The sequence below is a fragment of the Lipophrys pholis genome (genome assembly GCF_963383615.2).
Source record: "Lipophrys pholis genome assembly, chromosome: 8".
NCBI classification, from domain to species: Eukaryota; Metazoa; Chordata; class Actinopteri; order Blenniiformes; family Blenniidae; genus Lipophrys; species Lipophrys pholis.
The window spans coordinates 29,280,012-29,297,976 of NC_137630.1; the positions used below are offsets into that span (position 1 = coordinate 29,280,012).

General features: G+C 43.3%; 1 protein-coding gene across 4 annotated transcripts; it reads left to right on the forward strand.

Annotated features, from left to right (window-relative positions):
* The first annotated feature begins 2,874 nt into the window (after positions 1-2,874).
* Positions 2,875-17,853, forward strand: galnt6 (UDP-N-acetyl-alpha-D-galactosamine:polypeptide N-acetylgalactosaminyltransferase 6 (GalNAc-T6)). Of its 4 annotated transcripts, none has more exons than XM_080468648.1 (11): positions 2,875-2,998; positions 6,186-6,689; positions 7,195-7,367; positions 12,323-12,472; positions 13,171-13,405; positions 13,500-13,617; positions 14,430-14,630; positions 14,703-14,834; positions 14,920-15,021; positions 15,095-15,253; positions 17,027-17,853. In XM_080468648.1, the coding sequence occupies exons 2-11, from the start codon at positions 6,211-6,213 to the stop codon at positions 17,138-17,140; spliced, it is 1,863 nt and encodes a 620-aa protein (XP_080324774.1). In that variant the 5' UTR covers positions 2,875-2,998; positions 6,186-6,210; the 3' UTR covers positions 17,141-17,853. The 4 variants fall into 4 exon arrangements, with proteins under 4 accessions (XP_080324774.1, XP_080324777.1, XP_080324776.1 ...); XM_080468651.1 differs by lacking the exon at positions 2,875-2,998 and adding an exon at positions 5,949-6,071; XM_080468650.1 differs by lacking the exon at positions 2,875-2,998 and adding an exon at positions 5,949-6,023.
* The last annotated feature ends 112 nt before the right edge of the window (positions 17,854-17,965 follow it).

Below are 17,965 nucleotides of genomic sequence, written 5' to 3' on the forward strand. Positions count from 1 at the left end.
CCCCCCCCCCCTTCCCCTGCCCGAGAAAAAAAGAGTTGTTTGAGAGACAAATCAAATGAATGTATGTAATAATGAAGATTCCTGTCCACAGCGAGACTACTGAAGAGAACAACTCTTTACCTTGCCTTTGTTACTGAAGAAGGAGCTGAATCAGGCACATTTTTTTCACTACGTTTGCTGAAGGTGAAGGAATTTTGTCCTTTGCAATGAGCTTTATACTGAGTGGTGACGAGCCCAGAGATGCTGCCTTCAACAGGCTCCAGAATAGACTGAATCATCCTCCCGCTCTGTCCTTCGAGAATAAAAGGTCAATTAAACGTGGTTGTGCTTCTTTTTTTTTTTTTTTCCTTTTTCGAGCGTTGACGGATTCCATTAAACCAGGGGGTGTCAAACATAAGGCCCGAGGACTGAAACTGGCCCGAAAGAGGCTCCGATTCGGCCAAACCACCGAGCAAATTGTTGAAATTTCAAAGAAAACAAGATTTTTTTTTCCACAACGAGACCCAGCTGTAGAAGTTCTTGGAATTGTATTTTTCAACAGAAACTTTCATTAAAATGGTCTTTATGTTGAAATTTAAGTCCTTTTCAATAGAAAATATATCACTTTCATCGCATATACTCCTTAAAGCCTTAAAGTTAAAATTTGAAGGTTATTATCACACTATTTTACCTGTCCAGCCCCCTCGAGATGAAACTGGGCTGCATGTGGCCTCTGAAAATGTGTTTGATACCCCTGATCTAAACTTCCTTGGTTATACATTCATTAAATTTCAATTTTTTGGGTTATATGTGATTATTTGATTGGCTGTCACAGATCAGACCTGAGCATTGTAACGCCAGCAGGACACCTCTGGTCCTCTAGTTGACCCTGATCGGCCTGCTGGAAGTCAATTACTAACAATGAATCAATGGAAAATGTATGCATTTGCTTCTTCTTCTACAATGCTTAAACAAACAAACAATCTGGCTAAAATATTCATTGTTTGATTCCAAATGTAGAGCTTTAACAGCATGTGAATATCTAATGATCCGCTGAGTGGAAAGGTAAAGCTGCATGACCTTGTTATTTTTCCACGGTGCCCCTCAGGAGAGTTGATTATCCTCCCTTGTTCTACATCTACACACAATTAACTTGAACAAAAATGAAACCACTCAGAGGTTTACTTCACCCCGCTCCATTCGTCAGGTTTAATTTAGACGGCGCGTCAATCAGCGGCCTGCAATCAAGATTTCTCCCCGTGACAGTAACCCGAGAGGCGCTCCCATCTCGTTTTCTGAATAAATCAGTCTACAGTTTCAAGAGGGTGATACAGGAGAGAGTACTTAATTGCTTGCGCATGAATAATGAATTTCTGTTGAGGTAATGGCAATGTTCACTTACAACACTCTATGCTGAACATTAATTAAGTGACATAAATTCCTCCTAATCCCTGATGATAAAGCACCGGTACTATAATAGACTCATGATACAGGGATCAGTGTGTGTGTGTGTGTGTGTGTGTGTGTGTGTGTGTGTGTGTGTGTGTGTGTGTGTGCAGAAATATAGAGCTGTCAGCCACTGTTACGTACACCTGTTGCCATTTAATACAGTTCTGCACGGCAGAGCAGTGGTTAGCACTTTCACCTCACATCCAGGGGAAATTAGCAAATACTAAGATTGTGGTGAAAGAAGGGAGGAGAGAGTCGGAACAACCCTGGTTCAAGTCCGGGGGGTGGTGGTGGGGGTATTTCTGTGTGATGTTTGCATGATCTCCTTGTTCGTGTGTGGGCTTTCTCCAGGTACTCAGGTTTCCTCTCACAGTTAAAAAACATATGTTTGAGGTTTGTGTGTGTGTGTGTGTGCGTGCATGTGTGTGTGTGTGTGTGTGTGTGTGTGTGCGTGCGTGTGTGTTTGTCCTGTGATGGACCGCTGGCCTGTATAGGATGTAACCTGCCTTCAACACCCTTTAACCCTGGATTGGACTCGTGTATTGAATTATATCCATGTGCTTCTAATGAGTGTTAAGTGACTGTACTTTCATAGATGTGTGTATTTGTCAGATTTCTCCAATATATCCTACGTGGCACTACAAAATATTAACAGAAACCTACTGTACAGTAGTATAATGGTCAGGAGGACTCGTCCCTCACAGCATGAATGTTCCTGGTTCAATTCCAGGTTTGGCTCGTAGGCCTTTGTGTGATTGGACTTTGCATGTTCTCATTCCTCTCCCAAACAGTGTAAAAAAACATGCATTTTGAAGCCAGTATACAGGTGGAACAATAGTAACACTTTTGTAAACGATGTACTCAATCTTATGTGATTCGTATAAGCTGTGAAACTGTAAGGCTCGTGCCTCAGACAGACGGCCTGCGGTTTCTCCTCTGTTTGCATTTTCTCGTCCATGTAGTCCATGCAGGAGGCATGTCAATGCAAATTGGATCAGATCAAGTGGATTTGTTTAATGTGTCTTGGAAGAAGTTTTGAATTTTTTTTTAATCAAAAATAACTTCATCAGTAAGTTCATCATAAGTTCATCAGACCGAGCTCTGTGATCCTCCACTTTTTATTTATTCCTACTTTTTTTTTTTTTTTTTTCAATAAACAACAAAACGGGACAAGAGAAACACAAACAACATAAAAAACAACAACAATAAATAAATGAATAAATAAACAAACACGGAAGTTCAAGGGAAGAGGTTACGAAGCACTTCGTTTCAAGCACAATGATTTACCTGTAGGATCAAACTAGAAGTTATTGAGAAACCTATTGATGAACTTCCCTGACGATGCTGATGACGTCACCGCGTCTGAGAGGCTCGTGGAGCGCACGCTCCGGGACTCGCCGCAGCCAGCAGGGGACTCACTTTAACTAATTATTCCGCCTAATGACACCTGTTCGTCAGCGAGCCGCGCTCCGGAGCTCCTGCCTCCTCTCTCGGCTCCGGTTTGGCAGCTTAAACAAACAGGAACGTCGCGAGCGGGTCCGGAGCAGGTGTGCAGCGCGGCGGCTCTCAGGTGAGTCCGGACAGGTTAATCAATCAGCGGCGAGTCGAGCTCCGGTCGATCGGTCAATTTGTTCAATTAATGCGTGAGACGAGATGAAATCTGCTGAGACCTGGTGACTTCCTGTTGAAACAGCTGCAACACGAGAGGAACTTATTCGTTCCTTCCTCTTCTCATTCTGCCAGTTTAAAAAAAAAAAAAGTTTTTCATTTTTTATTTCACTCTGCTGTCTACTTCTGTTATTTTAAAGTCTTCATATTGATCGTTTCTGCCGGATAAATAACTCAACATGACACTTTTTATTCTGATTGGAACTTGACAGGACCCCGGCATATTGAGTTCAGAGTGAGTTTAAGAATAAACCACAGTTAAAACCAGAAATTACTTTATCAAAACACAAAATGCTTTAATGTTTCTTTGAATAAAGTTAAATTAAATTCTGATTGTCAAAGAAACCATAAGAGATCACATTCAGCGTCTGTATACTCAATAATAACTGATATTAAAAGTCTCTAACAAGCAGGGGAAAGTGTTAAATGCGTTGTCCTTTGGTGTAGTGGTTAATGTTTTCATCTCACAGCGAGGTCATCCCTGGTTTAAGTCCAGTGGAGCATTTTGTTTCTGTGTGGATACTACATGTTCTCCCTGACTGTGACTAGAGTTTCCTGTATGTCAGTCGGTTGTTTTCCTGTTGTTTTCTGTGTGATGTCTCGGTGAACTCTGTCTTCAGAAGATGAATAAATAGTCCAACAATGAAGACTCCAAAAGGTCCTCTGGGGAAGTGACTTCCCTGCTTTTAACCCTTCGCACACATAGCTGATGTGAGCTGTACTGGTGGGAACAGTGGAACAGTCCAACAGTCGAACTCGTGACCTTCGGGGCACCATGCACTCCTAACAGAAACACATTCACACCTATAGTCAATTCTAAGAGTCTCCAACCAACGTACCACCGGGAAAACATGCAAACTCCACACAGAAACGTCACCGTGACCAATTGGGGTTCAAACCGGGGTAATCTCAGTGTGAGGTGACGGGACTAACCACTGCTCTCTGGGCTCAGGAGGCACTGATTTCTTATATCTTGCTTCTTTGACTAAAGTTGTTGGTTCCTAAGTTCCTAACATAATGTTTTTTCCTCCTGGAGGCTGAACGGACTCTCTGACGGCCTGGTTCTCACTCACGGGCCTAAAGGCGAAAACCCTTAAAGGCATCAAGTAATTCAAAATCACTGCTTGTTACAAACTTCCTAAATAGCTTTTGCACGACTTACCCTGAATATCATTAATGATAATTGCTCGTATGAAAGCCGAAACCCTCCCAATTGATGTTTCTTGTACTAAAATAAATTAGTTTCATTGAAAAAAATGTTTGTCATTTAATGAAAACAGGTCAGATTTTGGCAAGACAAAAGTTTTGTCGCCTACAGGAAATATTGTGAAAATTAAACAAATAATTTATTTCAAACACACAAATATTTTCACATAACATCAGTGAATGAAGTCGTGGTGCTGCGAGATCCAAATCTAATAGCTTGTGTGGCTTCCGTGAGCTTGAAGGACTGCATCTATGAAGTTTGGCAAGGACTCGTGCAATTTATTTGATGAAGTCGTCCGGAATAGCAAAGAAAGCGGTCCTGCGTGCCTCCCAGGGTTCATCAAGATTCTTTGGTTTTTGTCTTTCATCCGACCCCTGACACTGGTGATCATGTGAGGTGACCGGGCCGGCCAACCCTGGAGCACCTTGATCCCTTTGATGTAGAGATGGAAGTATATGATGGTTGTAACTCCAGACCACCGTTTTTCCTGTTTTCTGGGTAAATCTGGGATCCATGCTGGTGAAGCTCTGCTGCAGTGGAACGTGGTCTTGCCTTGGATCTCTGAGTCAGCAATCGGTCCTCCGGAGCGGTTGTCCTGTGGGGTCGGCCTGACCTGGGCTCCAGTCTCTTCTTATCTTGTTCTTATCCCCTGTACTTGACGCTGTGACACAGTGAAGGTGTCTGCCACCTCAGCAGGGGTTCTGGTCTTCAGCCTCTTGATAAGAAACACTTTGGTCTCGGGGTGAATCTTTGGCATGAGGTCAGAGGTCAAGTTGCAGGTGATGTGAAGGTCTGTGTTCTGGGGTTGTTTTTATACACACCTGAGAATTAGTTGAACCATTACTTGTCACAAGTGAAGCTCTAATCTGGGATTAGGTGCATCATATGACAAGGCAACAGGACTTATGTCTTTGTAAATACTGACTCAATGGGCTTTACCAAGCTGTGAACATTAGAACGTGTTTTGTTTTGCACTGAAACTTAATTCCAGAAGCTGTTGGGATTTAAATGAGCCATTTCTTGTAGACATTTATTGATTATAAATCTATTTGAAGGGCACTTTGGGTCAATGTGTGCCAAAGCAACAAGACTTTTGTACTTTTTTTTTCACAATCACAACTATTGTCTGATGTTTTTTAGGAAGTCAGAAGGTTTGTGTGTGTGCTCTGCAGGTGAGGCAGGAAGTCATGATGTTTGTTTGGATCTCGCCCAAAACATCAGCTGATAATATTATCAGGAGATGATAAATTTGGATAAAAACTGTCCCTTTGCATGAATGACGCTCTTACTGAGCAGTGATGTTGGAAAATCACAAATTTCCTGCTTTGCAAGGATCTCCTGTGTCACATGCCAGGAAGCAGCCTCCTCCCATTCCACCGTGACTGACTGAACTAGTGATCCCATCATGCTTCACTTCACTTCACTCGGTGGGTGACGGCTCATGATCACCAAGTCGCCTTCGCTGGGAGTCGTTGTAATTCATTAACCGTTACCTGCACTGTCGCGATTCGCCCGGCGCCACGTGGGCCCTGGAGGACTGTGGCCCGAGCAGGTGAGTTCAGGTGTGTACGGAGAGGTGTGGCGTGTTTGTTCACCTTCGCCTCCTCTCTGCTTGCTTCACCCGCCCCGCGGGACCGTTTCCTAAAGAGACGGATGGGGCGGAGGAGCGAGGCAGACTAGTTTCCCAGCTGCTATGACGCCGGCTGAGACGCACAAACCGGTTTGAGGAATTTTCATTTTTTTTCTTTTTCTTCTTCCCTAAGAGGAGGTTAGTTCAGTGGAGGTTTAACATTCACGTAAGGTTAAGGGACAGTTTGATTTTAAAGTTGGTCTGAAAACTCCAGGCGGTCTCAAAGTTCTTCTTCTTGTTTCTGTTTTACAGTGACGGGAACAACAAGGTCTGAAGCATGCGTCTGTTTCGCCGGCGTCTGTCCCCCCTGAAGCTGGCGCTGCTCGGGGGGACCCTCTTCATGGTGGTCCTGGTGGTTCTCCAGAAGGACGTCAGCTCTTCGTCGGCCGCGGACCCCTGGCTGCAGGAGCTGGTGCAGAAGAAGGACAAGGTGATGGTGATTGTCCGGGAGGCCGTCAATAACATCGGCTTCCAGATCCGAGCCCCGCAGCCGCCGCCGGTCCAGCAGCAGCCCACCCAGGACGTGAACTGCCCCGCCGGGTTTTACACTCAGGCCGAGCTGAAGCCTCACCTGGAGCGGCCGCCGCAGGACTCCAACAGCCCGGGGGCCGACGGGAAAGCCTTTCTCAAAGTGAGCATGTCCCCGGAGGAGCAGAAAGAGAAGGACGAGGGGATGACGCGGCATTGCTTCAACCAGTTCGCCACCGACCGCATCTCGCTCAGCCGCAGCCTCGGGGAGGACACTCGGCCGGCGGAGTAAGGACTTTTATCTGCTGTGGTTCTCGCTGACATTTGCACAGATAACGCCCTGCGCCTTGGCTCCGATCACGCTCGGGGATGTAAATAATGTACATGCTTTTTTTTTTTTTTTTTTTCATAGAGCGCTCCAGCATTTTCCTAAAGAAACACTTAGTTATATGTGAAACCCTGTTGTGACTGCGGAACGCCATTGTAGCATTATCAGTGTTTTGCATACTTTCCCTGGAAATGTTTGTCCAACTTGTTATCTGTGGAGCCTAATAGGCCTTTTTGCTGCCATAGTTTTCCAGTAGCACTTGACAGTTTGTTAATAATCGTTGCTTATTGAGTTATGTCAAGTGTTTGTTGAGCCAGCAGGCCCTTGAGAGTCTGCAAACACTGATATGTTACACGTGGCCGCTGCGAAACCTTCCGCGACTTTCATTTCATCAGATAAGCGTCTCACTCTCACGCACTCCCTTTTTGTCTCTGTGTGTTTCCCCTCACGGCTCGCCTCGCCCAGGTGTGTGGAGAGAAAGTTTCGCCGCTGCCCGGCTCTGCCTACCACCAGCGTGATCATCGTGTTCCACAACGAGGCCTGGTCCACGCTGCTGAGGACGGTCTACAGCGTCCTGCACATGTCCCCCGCCATCCTGCTCAAAGAGGTCATCATGGTGGACGACGCCAGTACTGCAGGTGCAGTGAACCGTGCACTAATGAATTGACACAATAGGAAAACTCTCTTAGGCTCCGTTCACGCCCCGCGCCTTGGTGCTCAATTCAAATTTTTTTTTTGCTGGTATCAGATTTTATTGCGTGATCATTTACATTACATTTCAAACGTGTCAGCACCCGGGTTGCCAGATGTGACTCCCTGTTTTCAGCCCAAACAACATAAAACCTCAATAAATAACAGCCCAAATCTCAGCCTGTGTAGGAATCAAGTTGAAACCATAAAACTAATATGTGTGAAATAAAAAATGCAGAAAATAAACAAAGTTAAAAGGTAAGAGAGTTTGGCACCCCAGTTGGGGGATACCCGCCATATCTGGCAATGCTGGTCAGCCCGTGTAGATTCAATTTTCAAGCGGTTGTGAAATACAAGCCGACAATCTATACATAAGAATGAGGGGGAAAAAGAGAGCATAGATTTTAACATTTTGGCGGCGCCGCTTTCTCCGGCGCTTATCCGTGACGTCGGTCGCACGTCATGACGAAGCAGTCGTATCTGGAAAAATATCCAAATTAGTACCACATATGAACGAGGCCTGGGTCTGGTGTGGAAAAATCTGAATTGGAGCTTTCATACAGCTACAAAACGGGTCGGATATGAGTCACTTGAGTAAAAAATGTGAATTGGGTCGCATCTCCCTGCAGTGTGAACGAGGCCTTGCAAATGTCTATTTAGTAGAAGAAGTGGTTTATTTAAAGTGAATGCTTGTGGTGTCGCTCTTATAATGTGATCAAAAGAGGGAAAATCATCAAAGTTTGTCATCTTATTTGGTTGGTGGAAAAGTGCGTCACAGTAGAAGAGTCTTTGGTTTGTGTTGCTTCTTTTTAAACGCGCCAAGGAAGCAAATCCACCTGTGTTTGGTTTCGTCGGCTCAAACCTGACATGTGCAAATATACCTTTTGAGCAAACAGTGAGCGAGGAACACACACTTTGAGTTCAGAGGTTTTGCTACAAAACGAGTATTTCCATGAAAGATTTCAAACTAAATGTGGAGAAACTGGTTTGTTATGCTGCAGGACAGCAGAACAAGCAGCAGAGATTTTATGACTCACAGGTGCTTTGATTATTTTATTGAAGACGTAAAAGAGACAACCTTTCGTCCAAGGGCCATCTTCGGCCGCGCCCTTAAGCTGCGTTCAGGCAACTTCCACCCAATTCTGACTTTCTGCTCTCAAGCGACTCATCCGATCTGTTTTGTGACTGTGTGAATGTCGCGGTTAGGATTTTCGCACACCAATTTATATGTAGCATCAAATCAAATATGCATCTGATGTCTTTCAACGTGACCACCGTCTGAACGGTCAAGTTACATGCATGCGACTCTCACGTTGACGTGAGACTCACTCACGAGTCTGAGCTGGAGGAAGCGGCTCTGGCAAAATATTAAAAGCTGTGTTCTTTTTTTCCTTTTTTTCTTCTTTCCTTCATAATTTAGTCTGCTCTTATCGCAAAACCACTTGAAAAAGGATATGCCGTAATTTCTGGACTATTGAGCGCACCTGAATATAAGCTGCACCCACCCAATTTAAAAAAAGAAGAAAAAAAAAAGGTTGAAGTTACGTGATGAACCTGAACGCATCACCCGTGTATTGCTGGTATTAAGCTTGTTGACCCATATTAGCTGCGTCATTGTTTAAGGCTTCAAACGTGTGGAAAAAAGTAGCAGCTTATAGTCTGGAAATTACGGTAAACATTCTGTGTTGCCAGACTGGGTGGCTCTCCCCCACCCAAAGGGAGCCAGGTTCTCCTACCTTTTGACTTTCTTTATTTAGTGCAGTTGTGTGCTTATGACGTGTTCTTTGTTACACGTATAATAGATTGACGGGATTAACATGATTTCTGCAGAGGTTGACATTTGGACTGTTTTTTTTTGAGGTGAGAGGTTTTACGTTGTGTTTGGGCTGAAAACAGCGAGTCAGATCTGGCAACCCTGGCGTTGACCGGTGCAACATCAGTACTGTATTTACCTCTATGAATGGCGTGTTCGGTGCGACGACACGCCTTCTTCTGCACATGCGGTAACTCTGTGCTGGGATAACGTTAACACTGCAGTTTGACGGAGGTCGCGTTAAAAACGAACACAAAGAAATTGGAATCGAGCATCAAGACCTGCAGTGTGAATGTAGCCTAATACTTTGTGACCCTCAGGCCACAATAAACAGATTTTTACTCCAAATTACTGAATTACTGCCTTTTTGTTTTTAAGGTAAAGCAAATAACAGATTAAGATTAATAAATTTGCTTAGTCTTTTTCATCAAATTAGCTGCAATTATTTTCATAAATACATATGTTCTCTAATACTGGTACCTCCTGTAAATAACCTGAAAATGGTATTCTTGTTAATTATATGGATAGAAATGGATGTTTCCATCCTTGGTTGGAGTTATTGGATTCATGGTAGACGCCTCTGGTAGAGAGGGCCTTCCTGCTCCGATCGTCTTGAATCTCTTGTTGTTGCCCCGTGTGTTTAAACTGAGTGATTTCTTAAAACATGCACGGCAGTGTCCTTCCTGGACATCGAGTGGACAGCACTGCTTTAACCTGTTTTGGAATCGAACCTCTTCAAACTGCCACTGGAAACCTCTTCCTTCCATTTTAAACCTGAGATTTGCTTCCTGACTTCACCGAGTTTGTTGAAGGTGTTCGTCTAGGGAGCTGCCTGCCGGATTAGCGGTTGACTCTGGATTTGTGGGTCTTTCCAGAAGCTGTCTGAATGTGTTGAAACCTGTGCTTTCTGACAAAATGGTATTTTAAACTAGAGCAATTTAAGGATGGAGCAACATTTGTTGGTGCCGGGTGTCAAAACTTCTTTAATTATCTATCGTCATTGTGAAAGAAGCCTGTTTGTGACTTCCTAAGCTTATTTGACCTCTGAAGCTTCTTAACTCATCACTTGTTTATTATTTGTACTTGACATTCAGTTTTCACGGCAGCGCTCCAGTTGCTGTCTCAGCTTTGATGAGATAAGCTGGAGCAGCTATCGCTTGGGACCTAAACAGCTTGCACACAATGAGCAAACAGGAGAGGCTGGGGGAAAAGAAACTGAAGAAACTCTGATCACAACATTGTAGTGAATTTAGGGACAAAATGCAGATCAAATGAACATGATGCATGCTGGGCAGTTGCATACATCCAATAATGTTGTTTTTTTTCAGTGTTCGTTTGCGACAGTTGTAACTCTGCAAAGGTGGGAGATCTATGTTTTAAAAAAGAAAATGAATGTAGGGTTTTGATTTGCATGTGAACATCCCAGTACTTATCAAGTGAAGCCTAAACTAAATCTGTAGAGAACAGACCTCTGCGTTCAAGGATTCAACTTCCAATCACAAACTACAAGACAAAAACATAAACAAACTCAAGGCTGGGAACAGTTGAGATATCCGGAAAGTATTTTAGTATTTGTCTTCCGAATTCGCCACTTAATACCCCGTAATGATAACCTGAAAAACGTATTAAAAATAAAAAAGTAAGAAATCACATATACATCAGTATTCACAGCCTTTGCTCAATACTTTGTTGGTAACATTTACATCGTCAGGTCTTTCTGAATGTGATGCCACAAGCTTTGCACACCTCTCTCTGGTCCGTTCCTCTTTGCAGAACCTCTAGCGCTCCGTCAGGTCGGATGGGAAACGTTGATGCTCAGTCTGGTCTTTCTCCACTGTGTCCTTCAGGTCGTTAATCGTCACCCCAGTCTGAGGTCAAGAGTTTTCTGGAGCAGGTTTTCATCCGGGATGTCTCTGCATTTATCGTTCCCTCTGTCCTGACTAGTCTCCCCGCAGCATGATGCTGCCACCACCATGCTTCACTGTTGGCATCGTATTAACCTGGTGATGAGAGGTGCTTGGTTTCCTCCAAACATGGTCAATATCATTCACCCAAAGAGATAAATCTGATAGAGGTCACGTTAAAAATCTACGGTGATGTGAAAAAATCGGATCCCAGCAAAAAAAGCAGAATTGAACTGGTAGAAAATGTAGCTGGGTTTTTTTGTTTTTTTTTTTATTAAATTTTTTTTTAAAGGCACAAACTCAGCTCTGTTGCTGTGGGATTTATTTCCAAGATGAATTTTTTATTTTTTATTTATTTATTTTTTGCCCAGTTTATCATTGTTGACTATTTAATGCATAATTTTTTAATTTTCATGAAGTTTCCACTTGGTTTGATGAACTGTGATGCACATCGTGAGTAATCGCTGGAAAGTTCAATCTATTGTGGTTAGAGTTATTACTGCAATATCTCAACACTAACAAAGATACCGTAGATCATCAATGTTAAACCATTTCAAGACAAAGGCCTCTGATAGAATAATGCATCATTCATTACAACTGTTCGGTTCTTTTGACTTGAACACTTTAAAAACTGAGTGATGACTCACTCAGGCTTTCACATGACATTTCAACAAAGGCCTATTTGTTATTATTATTATTTATTTTTTTAGGTCCACTTATTAGGGTTGACTCTTGATCTCTGCCATTATATCAATGCGACATTTCGTCCTGATTGAAACGTCTGTTTTCGGTCACAAATGTTCTGATGCGTGTCGCTGACGCAGTCACCCAGTTAGAAGGTTGAACGAAATGTCTGCCATTCATTGTGGTTAAAGACGCTACGAGAGGGGAAGTGTGACCTACTTTTACTGACATCGTTTCCACCTCACCACCCTTTTTCATTGTGGCGCTGGTCTCGTGGGTATAAATGTGAAGACTGGTGGACTTTCTTTTTTAACCGAAGCAGCAAGGTGCTTTTTAGAACCCCATCCTGAGTTTCAGTTCTGTGTTTGAAGCCTGCTGCCGTGACGGCACCGTGCGGGTTCGGTGTCGCAAGAAGCCAGCGGAGCTTCTCCAGCTGAACCGACTTTGACTTGAAATGAAACGAGAGTGACGCAACGCGACGATGCCTGTTCTGTCCCCGCAGAGCACCTGGGGAAGCGGCTGGAGGAGCATGTGCGTCAGCTGAAAATCGTGAAGGTGGTGAGGCAGGAGGAGAGGAAAGGCCTCATCACAGCCAGGATGCTCGGTGCCAGTATCGCCCAGGGGGAAGTGCTCACCTTCCTGGATGCCCACTGTAAGCACACACACACACACACACACACAAGTTAAAAGTACAAGTTCTAAATGTAAAATGTACTCGGGTATGGAAGTAAATTTCAGCCATGACGTCTTTCATGAGGCATCCTGAAACTTGTTTGGGTGGTGCACATTGTTTGAGTGGAGGAACCAGATTAATTACTTCATAATGGCTCATGGGTTTGATGGAGAAATACTGGATTCAATTGATGGATTTCAAATACTAAGTGAGGCCTTCGTCCGGCCGTCACCTGTGAAATAAATTGTGAAGAATTCGCTGGCAGAGGCCACATGCAATTTGAAGGGCCACAATTACCCATGTATGATGTGATTTCTTTCAAGACATTTTTTAGGAGTGTTTTAAACTTAATTTGGAAATATATAGTTGTTTTTTAATCGATGAGTAACGATAATGCATCATGTTTTACTCCTAGTGTTCAGGCACAATGTGGCCTTTGTTGTTATCAAAGTTTCCCATTCCGAAATTAGATATTGGGTTTATTTCTTTAATTTCTACAAAAAAGAAAAAAAAAAATCATCAATTTGTTGTTTCTTTTGTTGTTTTTTCTTCATCTAAATGTCTTTTCTTTTTTAGATTTGAATGTTCAGAATAAAGATCCATACCATACCGAACCACAAATGCCTGTCAGGAGTATTGGAGGTATGAGGTTTGATTTGTCCCGTAAATGTCTTCAGGTGAGTGTTTCCACGGTTGGTTGGAGCCTCTGCTGGCCCGTATCGTGGAGGAGCCCACTGCGGTGGTCAGTCCTGAAATCAGCAGCATCGATCTCAACACCTTCCAGTTCGCGAAGCCTATGCCCAGCACCCGCGCTTACAACCGGGGCAACTTCGACTGGAGCCTGTCTTTCGGCTGGGAGGCCATCCCCGAGGACGCCAAGAAGCTACGCAAGGACGAAACCTACCCCGTGAAGTAAAGCCGGTTATACCGAATCCGTTTTGTTTTGTTTTTTCAGCCTCGCCAAACCCGACCCCCTCGCGAACCTTTGACCTGTTTAAAATTTCAGAACGCCTACGTTTGCCGGAGGCCTCTTTTCAATCTCCAAGAAGTACTTTGAGCACATCGGCACGTACGACGACAAGATGGAGATCTGGGGCGGAGAAAACGTGGAAATGTCATTCAGGGTCAGTTCCATCGATCCTGTCGCACCGTTACTGTTCTGTCGGCACAGGAGGGCGATCTACCGCCATCCAATGTCCAGTGCATGGCCAACATATTTCCTAATGCGTCCTGGTGCAGTCCAGGTGATGATGATTTAAACCAGGACTGTCAAACATATTCTGGATCCCCAGTTTCCTTTCAGGCACATGTGAAACATAACTTAATTTTTATAGAAATGTAAACACTTTTTGTACTTCATTCACTAGACATCACACCATTTTGATGATAGTGCAGAAATTTAACAGGTTTGGGGCAGATTTGTTGAATTTTTGGATGCAATTAATCACATTTCTTTAGAATGACTGAGACCCGAGCTGAGGTATCAGTGATGCTGCCATGAAAGCAAAACCATCATTGACCTCAAAGCCATGCTTGTCAGGGTGAGTTTGTAAAAACACCCATAATTCAGCAGCTATAGGAGAAACTTTTTTGATATTTTGCACCAGAAGGTTTCATTGAAATCGACTTCATGTATATGTTGGATACATTTTCTGTAGTAATTTTTTGATTTTGTGGAAATATTGACAATTTCATAATGGATACTCTACGACGTAACAAAGAAAAACTTCTAACATTTGAATTTAAAGGTTATGAGACAATTCAACCGGTCCAGCCGACTCGAGATGAAATAGGACTATATGTGGCCCCTGAACTAAAATGTGTTTGACACTCCGGACGTAGATATTTAATCAAATCTCGACTTTGCCCTTAATAAATAAAATGTTTTCTACCCTCATTAAACCATTAAAAGGCGTCTTACATTTGGGCTTCGCAGGTTTGGCAGTGTGGGGGTCAGCTGGAAATCATGCCCTGTTCGGTGGTGGGCCACGTGTTTCGCACCAAAAGCCCCCACACCTTCCCCAAAGGCACGGAGGTGATCACTCGCAACCAGGTGCGACTGGCGGAGGTGTGGATGGACGACTACAAGACGATCTTCTACCGACGGAACCGGAACGCTGCAACGATGGCGAGCGAGGTCAGTCCTGACGCGCGGTGGCAGTTTGTCGCCCGGCGTGGTAAGTGGTTTGACGTGTCGTCACTGTGACAGAATAAATATGGCGACATCTCGGATCGCCTGAAGCTGCGAGAGTCGCTGAAGTGCAAGAACTTCACCTGGTACCTCAACAACATCTACCCGGAGGCCTTCATTCCAGACTTAAAACCAGAAAAATTTGGAGCGGTGAGTCAAGTTTACCTCAAACACCCTTTAGATGTTTTCAGACGCTACAGTACCTGACAGCCGGTCTTTCCCCCGTTCGCACCAGATTAAAAACTCCGGATCGAGAACCTGCCTGGATGTTGGCGAGAACAACAACGGAGGGAAGCCGATGATCATGTACCAGTGTCACAACATGGGAGGCAACCAGGTACAGTAACCGTCTCTGGAGAAGAGGCTCTCACGAGGCTGTCGGCTCCTAACTGCTCTGCGCTTTCTTCCAGTACTTTGAGTATTCGTCTCACAAGGAGCTGCGGCACAACATCGGAAAGCAGCTGTGTCTTCACGCCACCAACCATCCGGATCCCGTGAAGCTGGAGATGTGCCAGCTGAAGGGGAAAGGCACCAGCATCTCCCCGCTGCAGGAGTGGGTCTTCACAGAGGTGAGAACCAGCTCTTTGACCTGCTGGGAAACTGTTCAACTCCTCTTCCTCCAACACGGCCAACGTCATTTCCAGGGGTTAGAAACAAGATCCACTCATGGTGACAATAAATACTCACATAAGCAGTTATTACTTGGAAACATTTCAACCTGCAAAATCAGTTATTTCTGTTCGTCATAATTGTTCATTAAAATGTTGGCAAGCATATGTGTTTTATAAATACCTTCACTTCTACTTTTGGAAAAAATTCGTACTACATTTTGATGTTTTTTAGAGAGTTAATTAATGTAAGTGTTGGTCTTTTTTTGTCAGACAACTATTGTATCTCAAGAAAATGTAGATATAATGGAATGTTTCCCTTTTCTTTAACATTTTAGTTTTAATACTGTACAGAACCAAAAGTTTCACATTTCTGAAGGAAAGGAGCAGAAAAAGATTAACTTATATAATCTGCACCTTAATCAGTTTATCCTTTCTAATGAGCATTAAAACATCTTTTCCAAAACTTTTGAAATGTTACAATTGTTTTTGTTTCCACACACATCAGTGAAAACTTCTCAAACTCTTCTTTTGTCTTTTGATTCTGATCCTTTCGGCTCATGACGCACATAAAAATCTACCAAATATTGGACGTAAAAAAAAAAAGACATTTTGCCAACAAGGTGTGCAGTCATTGTCAGTTGTTGCTCGAGTCTTGAGGCACGAATGCAGCGTGGAAACGGAGAGGGTCAATCTGTTGACCTCCAGGTTACTTTGACAGCCGTCTGTTTGTGACTCGGCTGTTTCCCCATCTTCACCTGACGATAGCGACAGATTCTTAACCGAGGTCACACAGGCGCGTCCAGTCGGACCGGTCAGCGCTCTGTGGTCTGACGATCACCAATCCAGATCTTCACCTCCGGTTCAGCAGAGCTTTTAGTTTAGGAATGTGACACTTTCTGACCTCCTGTCACTGCATGTGAAGCTCCTGAGCACCTGGGGGGGGGGGGGGGGTTGTTCTCCGGCAATTTACTCAAGCTTTTCTGGTTTTTCTACCATTTTAAAAAAAAAAAAAAAAACATGCACACCAGTGTACCTATATCCTTGTACCACATATACACACATACATATCCATATATAAACCCCTTGATGATGATATGAATAATTACATTTCTATTTTATGAAAATATATTCCGACAAAATAGATCGTCTGAATTAGAGTATATCCACACATTATAATGGAAATTTCTTGTGTGGATGTCTGGAAAGGGGTAGGAACAAGTCAAGCTTATCTCATCCTATCCCTTCGACATTTAATGGTCATTTTATAATTATCTTTCTGTTTGAAAAATGTATAGTTTTATATTTATACCATTGATCTCATTTATGCAGCCCCTGGAGTCGTTCCAACCACATTCCCATGCATGTCACAAATAACCTTCAATCTTGACATAAATCCTGTAAATAAACTAAAAGTTACTATAACCGTGTCTCGTCTGTTCGAGATGTTCCACCCAGACAAAACTGTCTAATGAGTTACAGCAAAAGCATCTTTCTTTTTTGTTTTTAACACAGTCGCAAGTCGTCGCGTGTTAATAATTAACCTTAGGAGATGATTAACTGATATCAATCCACACCTGTTCCCGAGTTGGTGTGAAACAGACTTGCTTTATTTATACCACATTTTTTCCACATCTTCATGTTACATATTTAACTATTCTGCGGTAGATACTTGGATGGAATTAATTAGTGCTTCAGTATTGATTCTCTCAGCTTTCCTTTGTTACTCTGCAGGGAAACCTCCTGAAGAATCCCAGCACTGGAAAATGTTTACAGCTGAATGGGAACGTGATTCAGATGCTCCCCTGTAACGCCGCAGATCCTAACCAGCAGTGGGTCTTCAGCTGACCTCCCACCGTGTCCCTGCGGTGACCTCTGACACCTCTTGCCCCTCCGTCCTCCTCAGACTTGGCTGAGAAGCGTGAAGCCAGCAGTGATGCTGCTGGATTTCCTGCAGAGCTCGGCAGCGTCCGACCACACTGAATGGTCATGATGGAGTGGTCAAAGTGGTCAAAGTGGTCAAAGAACTCTGGGGTGGTTTAACCCCTTTTTAAAAAAAAAAATAAAAATTATTATTTATGAGATAAACTCAGGTGTTTGGGGATCTTTGGATAAATTGTGGAGCTGAGCACGACGAGGGCTGAACTACTCTAATTAACTGGATTTACACTGCAGCTTGAAAAAATACCTAATAAAGACATTTTTTGTCTGGCGTTGACTGAAAAGTGAATTTATGTACCAGTCTTATAAAGCAGTGAGAGATGTCTGGTTTTTAAATGAGTGGTTTTGTGGAATGAAGGATCGTTTGTATGTAAAACTTTCTTAAGCGCCATTCCTGAAGATTTCACTGGTTGGGATCAAAACTGTGGTGTGTGTGTATGTGGGGAGGTTGGGTATGTGTGATCACATCAAACAAATGTATTTTAAATTTTCAGAATTGGAGCCGTCACCTCTCACAAACTCTGAATGTATTGTATGTCCAATATGAAATGTCGTTGTCAAATTAGTGGCATTTGTCTACTATATTTAAAAAAAATAAATTTCACAGTGAAACAAAATTCTGAAGCTTTGTGTTTTTATTTTTTATTTTTTTACACTAGCTTTATGTTAGGTTTATGGTTATGAATAGGTGTGTGTTTTTTTTTTTATCCGTCTCATCAGCGGTGATGGACT